The sequence below is a fragment of the Lampetra planeri genome, chromosome 61 (assembly GCF_965212315.1).
Source record: "Lampetra planeri chromosome 61, kcLamPlan1.2.h2, whole genome shotgun sequence".
Lineage (NCBI taxonomy): Eukaryota > Metazoa > Chordata > Hyperoartia > Petromyzontiformes > Petromyzontidae > Lampetra > Lampetra planeri.
This window is the reverse complement of record NC_136167.1, coordinates 697,314-711,054: the sequence shown is the minus strand read 5'-3', so window position 1 is coordinate 711,054 and position 13,741 is coordinate 697,314. Positions and strand designations below refer to the sequence as shown.

Here is a 13,741-nt window from a genome sequence, read left to right as displayed (position 1 = left end):
GACACACACACACCAATATCACGGCGCCTGTGCCAGGTTAGGTGCACTTTGAGGCCACCACGTGAAGTGTCGAAGGCTCGCTGCTGACAGGAGGTCTCGGGACAGACCCAGCAGGTGCCATGGGTTGGCTGACTGAGATGACCACTGGTAGATGCACCACCAGCTGTACCCCCCTACTGTGCCAGGCTAGGTGCAGGAGGTCTCGGGACAAACTCAGCAGGTGCCACGGGGTTAGCTGACTGAGATGACCGGTAGATGCACCACCAGCTGTACCCCCTACTGTGCCAGGCTAGGTGCAGGAGGTCTCGGGACAGACCCAGCAGGTGCAATGGGTCGTCTGACCGAGATGACCGATAGATGCACCACCAGCTGTACCCCCTACTGTGCCAACTTGCTGCGTTTTAGCCGCCCGGCGCTCCGTTCGATGTTGTGAGCGTCGCTCCTCTGCCCTCCATTGTTTCCGGAGGGCGACTGCCTCCAACTGCCCAGTAGCCTCACTGTGCACCTAGCCTGGCACCCCCCCCCCCCCCCCCCCCCCCAGTAGAGTCATTCGCGAGCCTCCTCCACAGAGGCCGATCTTGACACCGCTGGTACCGCTCATCGGCAAGTCCACTCAGCTCCACGTCCTCCTGTACTGCGTCAGGGACTCGCCCCCCACCCACCTCCCCCCCAATCGATTGACAACTATTAATTGACATCGATTAATTGACACTTTTAAATTGACACTTATCGGCGTTCAAATTTTTTTTTTAAGTTTTGAGAAAATTGAATGGGGTGGGTGGGGGGGGGTCACAAGACATCTGGGTCCACCTTTTGTGTGGCTGTCCCTGGTATTACCTGGACCACCCCCGCGGAATTGGTGTCTGTGTTGTTGTTGTTGTTGTTGTTGTTTTTTTTTGTTGTTGTTGTTGTTCAGGGGGCAGGGATTGGTTTTGTTACCGGGATCCTGTGCTGACACTTTGTTGCAGCGAAACTCTAAGGTGGCGAAAAAAAATCTGAATTCATGAGCAATCTGTCCGGCTTTGAATTTTGACTTAAAACTTTCGTGACTGCAGAAATTCATATTCTATGATTTTTTTCGGTAAAGTCACGTAAATAGAAAAAAGATTACTAAAAAATAGTATTACTTTTCATTACATAGAAGAAATAAAAAATATATTTTAAAAAATTATATTCACGTGACTATCCGGGTTTGGTTCTGTGGCAAAAGTTGCAACCCACCATCAATTCTAGATTTTAAGCTTTCGTGACTGCAAGGATTCATACTCTTAGTTCTTTCGGTAAAGTCACGTAGGTAAAACAATTTAATTAAAATTAATAAAAAATAAAACAATAAAAAACAAAAAATCACGACATTTCGGAGGCAACACAAGTCTCCGTCATCGGCGTTGATGCAGCAAATCTGGCTGTGACGGTCCCACCTGATGACGGAGACTTGTGTTGCCTCCGAAACGTCGTGATTTTTTGCTTTTTATTGTTTTATTTTTATTAATTTTAATTCCATTTTTTACCTACGTGACTTTACCGAAAGAACTAAGAGTATGAACCCACCATCACTCAGTTACTTACCCACTCCTCCTGTCTCCCTCCTCCTCCTCCTCTCTCACCTCCTCCACCTCCTCACCACCCCCCTCCTCCCACCTCATCCCCGTCACTCTCCCCCAGCCGTCCAAAACGCCACCGGGTACCTGGCAGCGCACGGATGTGCACCTTGAAAACCCCGAGTATCACACGCGCTGGTACTTCAAGTACTTCCTCGGCAAAGGTGAGTGCCATCGCTCAACGGGCTGGGCAACATCACTCACCAGGGCTGGGCAACATCACTCACCAGGGTGGACAACGTCACTCACCAGGGCTGGGCAACATCACTCACCAGGGTGGACAATGTCACTCACCAGGGCTGGGCAACATCACTCACCAGGGCTGGGCAACATCACTCACCAGGGTGGACAACGTCACTCACCAGGGCTGGGCAACATCACTCACCAGGGTGGACAACGTCACTCACCAGGGCTGGGCAACATCACTCACCAGGGCTGGGCAACATCACTCACCAGGGTGGACAACGTCACTCACCAGGGCTGGGCAACATCACTCACCAGGGTGGACAACGTCACTCACCAGGGCTGGGCAACATCACTCACCAGGGTGGACAACGTCACTCACCAGGGCTGGGCAACATCACTCACCAGGGTGGACAACGTCACTCACCATCGCTATATTTGGTGGTAGAACATCTGAACGCCACCTGTTTCGTTGGCAGAAAGGGAACGACCCCCCGTCCTTATTTTTCATACTTTGTTACCGGAGGGACAAATCAAAGGTCCTGATGATAAACCCCGCCGGGTTAAACCAACCCCCACCACCACCACAACCCTCGCAAAGAAAAAATAATTAGTTGAATGAATCTCGACTTAAATCTTTCGTGACTGCAGGAATTCATATTGTTTGGATCTTTCGGTAAAGTCACGTAGAATGGAAATAATAAAATAATAAAAATAAAACATAATAAAATATAATATATATAATATTATTTTATTTTATTATGTTTTATTTTTATTAAGTAAAGTCACGCAGAATGGAAATAATAAAATAATAAAAATAAAACATAATAAAATATAATATATATAATATAATATTATTTTATTTTATTATGTTTTATTTTATTATTTTATTATTTCCATTCTACGTGACTTTACCGAAAGAACCAAGAAGATGAATCCCTGCAGTCACGAAAGCTTTAAATCGAAATCTTTCGGTAAAGTCACGGAAATAGGTTCAAAGAAAATACCAAAAATAACAAAAAAACTACGACGTTTTGATCGCTTGTGTTACGATCGAAACGTCGTAGTTTTTAGTTATTTCTGTTAATTCTTTGAACCTATCTACGTGACTTTACCGAAAGACCCAAAGAGTAATAAAATAGTTGAATAGTTTAAACTCTGCCGTGTGCCCCGCAGTGCACCAGAACTACGTGGGGGTGGACATGGACAAGAGCTGCTTCTTCCTCTCCGTCGTACTGTCCGACCACAACAACCTGCGGGTGCCTCAGTACCGTGCCGTCCTGTGGAGGAGACCGGTGAGGGACCACCACCAACGCCACAGCCACCACCGCCACCGCCACAGCCACCACCACCACCACCAACGCCACCACAACCACCGCCACCACCGCCACCACCACCGCCACCACCACCACCACCGCCACAGCCACCACCACCATCACCGCCACCACCGCCACCACCGCCACCACCGCCACCACCGCCACCACCGCCACCACCGCCACCACCGCCACCAACGCCACCACTACCAACGCCCCCAACGCCACCACCGCCACCACCGCCACTGCCACAGCCACCACCACCACCACCAACGCCACCACCACCAACGCCACCACCACCACCCGCCCCCAACGCCGCCACCACCACCGCCACCAACGCCACCGCCGCCGCCGCCGCCGCCGCCGCCGCCACCACCGCCACCACCGCCGCCACCGCCACCACCACCGTCACCACCCCCCGTGGTGCCCTGTGCTGTGTACTGCAGGGCTCACTGAAGATCTGCCTCCCCTACTGCCCAACCAAAGCCTTCTCAGTCAAGTCCATCCTCAGGTCGACATCGCGAGATACACACAGAGACAGAGAGACACGCTCTGTAGCTACTACTACACATATGTAGTAGTAGCTACACGTGTGTAGTAGCTACTACACACGTGTAGTAGCTGCTACACGTGTAGTAGTAGCTACTACTACACGTGTAGTAGTAGCTACACGTGTAGTAGTAGCTACTACACATGTAGTAGTAGCTACACGTGTGTAGTAGCTACTACATATGTAGTAGTAGCTACATATGTAGTAGCTACTACATATGTAGTAGTAGCTACACGTGTAGTGGCTATTACACATGTAGTAGTAGCTTCATATGCAGTAGCTACTACACATGTAGTAGTAGCTTCATATGCAGTAGCTACTACATATGTAGTAGTAGCTACATATGCAGTAGCTACTACACATGTGTAGTAGTAGCTACATATGCCGTAGCTACTACACATGTGTAGTAGTAGCTACATATGCAGTAGCTACTACATATGTAGTAGTAGCTACACATGCAGTAGCTACCACCATCACCGTGTAGTAGCTACACGTGTATAGTAGTAGTAGCTACATATGCAGTAGCTACTACACATGTAATCGTAGCTACACATGCAGTAGCTACTACGGGCTACTACACATGTAGTAGCTACTACACATGTAGTAGTAGCTACATATGTAGTAGCAGCTACACGTGTAGTAGCTACTATGCATGTGTAGTAGCTACAATTGCAGCTACTACACATATAGTAGTAGCTACACGTGTAGTAGCTAGAGCCATATGTAGTAGTAGCTACATATGTGTAGTAGCTACATATGCAGTAGCTACTACACACATGTAGTAGTAGCTACACATGTGTAGTAGTAGCTACATCTGCAGTCGCTACCACCATCACCGTGTAGTAGCTACACGTATCGTAGTAGTAGCTCCATGTGTAGTAGCTACTACACATGTAGTAGTAGCTACATGTGTAGTAGCTACTACACATGTAGTAGTAGCTACATGTGTAGTAGCTACTACTACATATGTAGTAGTAGCTACTGTAGTAGTAGCTACATATGTAGTAGCTACTACTGCATATGTAGCTACTTGTGCTACAAGGATCATCCGGCACTGCATCGACAATTAACCTGTTGTGTGTGTGTGCGTGTGCGTTCACAGCGCGATATCCCTGGACAAATTTGAGAGAAGCCTCCGAGAAATTTTAAATCCCGAAATACAGAAGGTCAGTTCCGTGCGAAAACCCTTCGCGTCGTCACAGACGCAAGCCCCTTTCAACCGGCAACGTCACAGGCGCCGCATAGGAACGGACACAGCGGAGATCTTATTTATGTTATTTCCGACTCTCTGTGTGTGTCTCTCTCTCTATGCCTCTCTCTTAGATCTATCATGCTCACAGGCCCTTTGCATTGCACTCTCATGCTCACATGCCCTTTGGATTGCACCCGTTGGGTTGCACTCCCTCGTCGAGGAGGCCGCTCTCCTTCTATCTTACAGTTACATGCTAATCTCTCACATTAACATCATGCTAATTTCTCACATTAACATCATACCAATCTATCACATCAACATGCTAATCTCTCATCACTGCCCATAGACTCAACACTGCCCATAGACTCAACACTACCCATAGACTCAACACTACCCATAGACTCAACACTGCCCATAAACTCAACACTGCCCATAGACTCAACACTGCCCATAGACTCAACACTGCCCATAGACTCAACACTGCACCACAGACTCAACACTGCCCATAGACTCAACACTACCCATAGACTCAACACTGCCCATAGACTCAACACTGCACCACAGACTCAACACTGCCCATAGACTCAACACTACCCATAGACTCAACACTGCCCATAGACTCAACACTGCCCATAGACTCAACACTGCCCATAGACTCAACACTACCCATAGACTCAACACTGCCCATTGACTCAACACTACCCATAGACTCAACACTGCACCATAGACTCAACACTGCCCATAGACTCAACACTGCCCATAGACTCAACACTGCACTTAGAACGGTTATACGGTGCGAAAGAAGTTCACCATATGTACTAATGACGCAATGTTCATTGTTTTGTGCTCCACAGGACTTGCTCGTTCTGGAGGAGCAGGAGGTACGAGGCCTTTGTCGAAACGTCTGACCCCTCCTTGTCGCATCACGCACCATGTGACTCTGTAACTCCGTGACCACGTGACTGCATGACCACGTGATTCCGTGACTCCATGACCACGTGACCACGTGACTCCATCACTCCATGACCACGTGACCACGTGACCACGTGACTCTGTGACCATGTGACCACGTGACCGCGTGACTCCTTGACCGTCCATATATTGTTAACGAAATCAAATTAACCGATAAATATGAAGCAAAACAGGACCCTGCGGGGTGGGCTGGTAGGAACGAATAACCAAAGAATATAAACATAATGTATTATTACACTTGTTAAGCCAGGAAAGCCCCACTGAGTCAAAAGGTTTTTGTAGGGTCCTGCCAAGTGTTTGCAGTAGGGGGCGATGTTGATACACGGACGGACGGACGGACGGACGGACGATATAATCTATTGGTGGTCTGGTCCACTTCGTTCCTACCAGTATAACAAAAATATATAGAACCTAGTAATGGGTTTTTACCCTTTCAACTGGTACAAAACTGACACCTTTATATAAGGGATCATGTGTGCAATAACCACAACACAAGCAGTCAAAATGCAAACAAAAAGAAACAACTCTGATAATGATATGCACTGTCCTTGAAGTTGATTGGTCCACACCCGAGACAGCGTTTCTTAGAGCCTAGTCTCCATTCTTTTTGTTTGCATTTTGACTGCTTGTGTTGTGGTTACTGAAAACATGATCCCTTATATAAAGGTGTCAGTTTTTGTACCAGTTGAAAGGGTAAAAACCTATTACTATATTTTGTCACTGGTAAAAGAGGTCTCATAGTATATAGAACCTGTTTAGCCTGACATTCACAAATGAAAACTAAACTACCGTTATAAATTACTTGCATGGTTTAAAAAGTTGTAATGAGGGCCTGGCAAGAAAAGAAGTCTCATTGATGGCTGCAAGCGCAAATGAGTACCTGATGCGGTGTGTAAACATCGCCACTAGGGGAGACAAAGGCGGCCGGGCGTGGTGCTGGCAACCCACCCCCTCGTGCGTCGTGCCGGCCTTCATAAGTGCTGCTATTCGCTATAACAGCACTTGCCCCGAAAGTATGTTAAGGCTACACGGGGGATCTTTGTTTTGGTAGTGATGCTGCTGCTGATAATGACGATGACCCAGTTCCTGATGATGCTGTGATGATGATGATGCTGCTGCTGATGATGATGATGCTGCTGCTGCTGATAAGGATGCTGCAGCTGATGATGATGCTGGTAACGATGCAGCTGCTCATAATGATGACCCATTTTATGATGCCGCTGCTGATTGTACACGTGTGCACATTTGCATGTATGCCTGTTACATGCGTGCGTGCGTGTGTCGGTGCGTCTGTACGTGCATGTCCGTGTATGCGTGTGTGCGTGCGCGCGTGTGCGTGTGTCCGTGTGTGTTGCTTGCGCGTGTGTGTCCGTGCGTGCTTGTGCGCGTGTGTGTCCGTGCGTGTGTGCGTGTCCGTGCGTGTGTCCGTGTGTGTGTGCACGTGTCCGTGCGTGCGTGTGTGCCTGTGTGTCCGTGTGTGTGTGCACGTGTCCGTGCGTGCGTGTGTGCCTGTGTGTCCGTGTGTGTGTGCACGTGTCCGTGCGTGCATGTGCGCGTGTGTGTCCGTGTGTGTGTCCGTGTGTGTGTCCGTGCGTGTCCGTGTGTGTGTGCGCGTGTCCGTGCGTGGGTGTGTGCCTGTGTGCGTGCTTGTTCCCCTCGCCCAGGGCTCAGTAAATTTCAAATTCGGCGTCCTCTACGCGAGGGAAGGGCAGCTCACCGACGACGAAATGTTCAGCAACGGTGAGCGCCGAACGGTGGCCGGGTGAACGCCACCGACGGAAATCCCCGCGGTGGCCGGGAGATGTTGACTACCCCGCCCGGTGTGCAGGAGGTCGCGGGTTCGATGTGATAATAAATGTAACATAGTAATAGGTGTTTTACCCTTTCAACTGGTACAAAAACTGACACCTTTATACAAGGCATCGTGTTTGCAATAACCACAACACGAGCAGTCAAAATGCAAACAAAAAGAAACAACTCTGATGATGATGATGATAATGTGCACTGTCCTTGAAGTTGATTGGTCCACACCCGAGACAGCTTTTCTTAGAGCCTAGTCTCCATTGGTGTTGGACCAGAAAACGCCAAAAGGCGTACAACTCAAAGACAGCGCACTATCAGAGTATTGAGAGCTCGGGGTAAGCATTTACACTATGAGACATCTCCTTTACCAGTGGCAAAATATAGTAAAGGAAGTCTCATAGTGTAAATGCTTACCCTGAGCTCTCAATACTCTGATAGTGTGATGTCTTTGAGTTGTACGCCTTTTGGCGTCATCTGGTCCAACACCAATGGAGACTAGGCTCTAAGAAAAGCTGTCTCGGGTGTGGACCAATCAACTTCAAGGGCAGTGCATATCATTATCATCATCAGAGTTGTTTCTTTTTGTTTGCATTTTTAAATCCTTTATATTAAGTTCGCGTGCTTGCTTGCGTGCTTGCTTGCTTACGACCGTGCAAATCTTTCGATCGTTTTTTAACCCACTTCCCGTGATCCAATCGAGCTGACATTTTCCACACAGACTCGTTGTGCGAGACAATTAATGTTCGTTAAAAAAAATTCAAAAATGTTATACTTTTTAGGCAAAAAAAAAGTTATTTTACATTTATTCAAATACAACTCATTCATGGCTTTGGCTGAACGTCACAGTGTAGGAGCCCAGAGCGTAACCCCTCCACAGGCCGTGGCGGAGTAGCGCAGTTGGTAGCGCCCTTGCTTCCCATGCCAAAGGTCGCGGGATCGATCCCCGCGTCCTCCACAGGCGAATATATTTTTAAATCCTTTATATTAAGTTCACTTGCTTGCTTGCTTAGGACCGTGCAAATCTTTCGCTCGTTTTTTAACCCACTTCCCGTTATCCAATCGAGCTGACATTTTCCACACAGACTCGTTGTGTGTGACAATTAATTTTCGTGAACAATTTTTTCCAAAATTTTACACTGTTTAGGGAAAACAAATTAAATATTTAATTACCAATTGCTTAATACTGGCAGATAATCATCAGACCCATAGGTGGCAGCCATCTCAAGCCAGAGGACGAGAAGACTCGAGCCGCCACGCATATAAAGGATTTATAGTGAAAAACTTTGTTTTTACGGGTTTACTTGTGACTGCTTGTGTTGTGGTTATTGCAAACATGATGCCTTGTATAAAGGTGTCAGTTTTTGTACCAGTTGAAAGGGTAAAAACCTATTACTATATTTTGCCACTGGTAAAGGAGATGTCTCATAGAACAAATATAACGTTAATAGCTTCATAAAGTCGAAGGGTCCTCCCCACGTGTTCACCCACCGATGTCAACGCGTGCCTGCAATCCTGACCAGGTGATCTACAGAGTCCCGGAGGCTAATTTCTTGTGGAGTTGTTGCAAATTATCGGAAGTGTTAACATATTTTTGAAGCGCCCTGTGATATATAAAAATACATGTATTAATGCGATAATAATATGCAAATAAAATAATTAATATAATGTCAAATATGTGTATTAACATTCTAATATTCAAATAAATGTATTCATAGAATGTAAAAATACGTGTATTAACATTATAGTGATATAAAATGCACGTATTTCTATTATAACAATATAAAATTACGCGTATTAACATTATAATGTTATGAAAATAATTTATTAATATTATAATCATATAAAATACATGTATTAATATCATCTTCTTGGTTCTTTCGGTAAAGTCACGTAGAAGGGAAATAATCAAATAATAAAAATAAAACATAATATTTTATTTTATTATATTATGTTTTATTTTTATTATTTCCCTTCTACGTGACTTTTTCGAAAGAACCAAGAAGATGAATCCCTGCAGTCACGAAAGCTTTAAATCGAAATGTATTAATATTAAAACAATATAAAATAAGTGTATTAATATCATAACAATATGTTAAAAAAAATTCCTTTAACATTACGAATCCTCTTCTCTGTGCCTCTTCCGCTTTCAGAAACGGGCAGCGAAGACTTTGACAAGTTTCTGGGCCTCCTTGGGGAGCAGATTTCTCTCAAGGGCTGGGTGGGCTACCGTGGCGGCCTGGACACCAAGAGTACGTTGGCACGCGTAGGGGTAGGAGTAGGGCTAGTAGTAGTAGTAGTAGGGGTAGTAGTAGTAGTAGGGGTGTAGTAGTAGAGGTAGTAGTAGTAGTAGTAGGGGTAGTAGTAGTAGGGGTAGGAGTAGTAGTAGGGGTGTAGTAGTAGAGGTAGTAGTTGTAGTAGTAGGGGTAGTAGTAGTAGGGGTAGGAGTAGGGCTAGTAGTAGTAGTAGGGGTAGTAGTAGTAGGGGTAGTAGTAGTAGTAAGGGTGTAGTAGTAGGGGTAGTAGTAGTAGTAGTAGGGGTGTAGTAGTAGAGGTAGTAGTTGTAGTAGTAGGGGTGTAGTAGTAGGGGTAGGAGTAGGGTAGTAGTAGTAGTAGGGGTAGTAGTAGTAGTAGTAGGGGTAGTAGTAGTAGTAGGGGTGTAGTAGTAGAGGTAGTAGTAGTAGTAGTAGGGGTGTAGTAGTAGGGGTAGGAGTAGGGTAGTAGTAGTAGTAGGGGTAGTAGTAGTAGTAGGGGTGGAGTGGTAGGGGTGGAGTAGTAGGGATGGAGTAATAGGGGTGTAGTAGTAGGGGCAGTAGTCGGGGTAGTAGTAGGGGTAGTAGTAGTGGTGATAGTAGGGGCAGTAGTCGGGGTAGTAGTAGGGGTAGTAATAGGGGTAGTAGGGGTAGTAGTAGTAGGGGTGGAGTAATAGGGGTGTAGTAGTATGGGTAGTAGTAGGGGTGGAGTAATAGGGGTAGTAGTAGTAGTAGGGGTAGTATTAGTAGGGGTAGTATTAGTAGGGGTAGTAGTAGTTGTAGGTTTGGAATAATAGGGGTGTAGTAGTAGGGGTAGTAGTAGGGGTGTAGTAGTAGTGGTAGTTGTAGTAGTAGTAGGGGTAGTAGTAGTAGTGGTGTAGGTGTGTAGTAGTAATAGGGGTGTAGGTGTGTAGTAGTAGGGTTAGTAGTAGTTGTAGTAGTAGGGGTGGAGTAATAGGGGTGTAGGGGTGTAATAGTAGGGGTAGTAGTAGGGGTGTTGTAGTAGGGGTGTAGTAATAGTGGTAGTAATAGGGCTAGTTGTAATAGGGGTGTAGTAATATGGGTAGATGTAATAGGGGTAGTAATAGGGGTAGTAATAGGGATAGTTGTAATAGGGGTAGTAATAGGGGTAGTTGTAATAGGGGTAGTAGTAATAGGGGTAGTTGTAATAGGGGTAGTTGTAATAGGGGTAGTAATATGGGTAGTAGTAGTGGTATAGTAATAGGGGTAGTAATAGTAGTTGTAATAGGAGTAGTAATAGGGGTAGTAGTAGGGGTGTAGTAGTAGGGGTGTAGTAGTAGGGGTAGTTGCAATAGGAGTAGTAATAGGGGTAGTAGTAGTGGTATAGTAGTAGTAGTGGTATAGTAGTAGTATTGGTATAGTAGTAGTGGTATAGTAGTAGTGGTATAGTAGTAGTAGTGGTGTAGTAGTAGTAGTGGTATAGTAGTAGTAGTGGTAAAGTAGTAGTAGTGGTGTAGTAGTAGTAGTGGTATAGTAGTAGTAGTGGTAAAGTAGTAGTAGTGGTATAGTAGTATTGGTATAGTAGTAGTGGTATAGTAGTAGTAGTGGTATAGTTGTAGTGGTGTAGTAGTAGTAGTGGTGTAGTAGTAGTAGTGGTATAGTAGTAGTAGTGGTGTAGTAGTAGTAGTGGTATAGTAGTAGTGGTATAGTAGTAGTAGTGGTGTAGTAGTAGTAGTGGTGTAGTAGTAGTAGTGGTGTAGTAGTAGTAGTGGTGTAGTAGTAGTAGTGGTATAGTAGTAGTAGTGGTATAGTAGTAGTGGTATAGTAGTAGTAGTGGTATAGTAGTAGTAGTGGTGTAGTAGTAGTAGTGGTATAGTAGTAGTAGTGGTATAGTAGTAGTAGTGGTGTAGTAGTAGTAGTGGTGTAGTAGTAGTAGTGGTATAGTAGTAGTAGTGGTATAGTAGTAGTGGTATAGTAGTAGTAGTGGTATAGTAGTAGTAGTGGTGTAGTAGTAGTAGTGGTGTAGTAGTAGTAGTGGTATAGTAGTAGTAGTGGTATAGTAGTAGTGGTATAGTAGTAGTAGTGGTATAGTAGTAGTAGTGGTATAGTAGTAGTAGTGGTATAGTAGTAGTGGTGGTATAGTAGTAGTAGTGGTATAGTAGTAGTAGTGGTATAGTAGTAGTGGTATAGTAGTAGTAGTGGTATAGTAGTAGTAGTGGTATAGTAGTCGTAGTGGTATAGTAGTAGTGGTGGTATAGTAGTAGTAGTGGTATAGTAGTAGTGGTATAGTAGTAGTGGTATAGTAGTAGTAGTGGTATAGTAGTAGTAGTGGTATAGTAGTAGTAGTGGTATAGTAGTAGTAGTGGTATAGTAGTAGTAGTGGTATAGTAGTAGTGGTGGTATAGTAGTAGTAGTGGTATAGTAGTAGTAGTGGTATAGTAGTAGTAGTGGTATAGTAGTAGTAGTGGTATAGTAGTAGTAGTGGTATAGTAGTAGTAGTGGTATAGTAGTAGTAGTGGTATAGTAGTAGTAGTGGTATAGTAGTAGTGGTATAGTAGTAGTGGTATAGTAGTAGTAGTGGTATAGTAGTAGTAGTGGTATAGTAGTAGTAGTGGTATAGTAGTAGTAGTGGTATAGTAGTAGTAGTGGTATAGTAGTAGTAGTGGTATAGTAGTAGTAGTGGTACAGTAGTAGTAGTGGTACAGTAGTAGTAGTGGTATAGTAGTAGTAGTGGTATAGTAGTAGTGGTATAGTAGTAGTGGTATAGTAGTAGTAGTGGTATAGTAGTAGTAGTGGTATAGTAGTAGTAGTGGTATAGTAGTAGTAGTGGTATAGTAGTAGTAGTGGTATAGTAGTAGTAGTGGTGTAGTAGTAGTAGTGGTATAGTAGTAGTAGTGGTATAGTTGTAGTAGTGGTATAGTAGTAGTAGTGGTATAGTAGTAGTGGTGGTATAGTAGTAGTAGTGGTATAGTAGTAGTAGTGGTATAGTTGTAGTAGTGGTATAGTAGTAGTAGTGGTATAGTTGTAGTAGTGGTATAGTAGTAGTGGTATAGTAGTAGTGGTATAGTAGTAGTAGTGGTATAGTAGTAGTAGTGGTATAGTAGTAGTAGTGGTATAGTAGTAGTAGTGGTATAGTAGTAGTAGTGGTGTAGTAGTAGTAGTGGTATAGTAGTAGTAGTGGTGTAGTAGTAGTAGTGGTACAGTAGTAGTAGTGGTATAGTAGTAGTAGTGGTATAGTAGTAGTGGTATAGTAGTAGTAGTGGTATAGTAGTAGTGGTGGTATAGTAGTAGTAGTGGTATAGTAGTAGTAGTGGTATAGTAGTAGTAGTGGTATAGTAGTAGTAGTGGTATAGTAGTAGTGGTATAGTAGTAGTGGTATAGTAGTAGTAGTGGTATAGTAGTAGTAGTGGTATAGTAGTAGTAGTGGTATAGTAGTAGTAGTGGTATAGTAATAGTAGTGGTATAGTAGTAGTGGTATAGTTGTAGTAGTGGTATAGTAGTAGTAGTGGTATAGTAGTAGTAGTGGTATAGTAGTAGTGGTATAGTAGTGGTAGTGGTATAGTAGTAGTAGTGGTATAGTAGTAGTAGTGGTGTAGTAGTGGTGTAGTAGTAGTAGTGGTATAGTGGTAGTTGTGGTATAGTGGTAGTAGTGGTATAGTAGTAGTAGTGGTATAGTAGTAGTTGTGGTATAGTGGTAGTAGTGGTATAGTAGTAGTAGTGGTATAGTAGTAGTAGTGGTATAGTAGTAGTAGTGGTATAGTAGTAGTAGTGGTATAGTAGTAGTAGTGGTGTAGTAGTAGTAGTGGTATAGTAGTAGTAGTGGTATAGTAGTAGTAGTGGTGTAGTAGTAGTAGTGGTATAGTAGTAGTAGTGGTATAGTAGTAGTAGTGGTATAGTAGTAGTAGTGGTATAGTAGTA

General features: G+C 44.4%; 1 protein-coding gene across 1 annotated transcript in view; it reads left to right on the top strand.

Annotated features, from left to right (window-relative positions):
* GARNL3 (GTPase activating Rap/RanGAP domain like 3) overlaps positions 1-13,741 on the top strand; it is a 71,531-nt gene that overhangs the window by 34,631 nt on the left and 23,159 nt on the right. Inside the window, exons 4-10 of the mRNA XM_078619080.1 lie at positions 1,666-1,765; positions 2,961-3,079; positions 3,544-3,608; positions 4,750-4,813; positions 5,694-5,720; positions 7,476-7,551; positions 9,765-9,863. Coding sequence (XP_078475206.1) covers positions 1,666-1,765; positions 2,961-3,079; positions 3,544-3,608; positions 4,750-4,813; positions 5,694-5,720; positions 7,476-7,551; positions 9,765-9,863 — 550 coding nt within the window. The remainder of the gene's footprint in view (positions 1-1,665; positions 1,766-2,960; positions 3,080-3,543; positions 3,609-4,749; positions 4,814-5,693; positions 5,721-7,475; positions 7,552-9,764; positions 9,864-13,741) is intronic.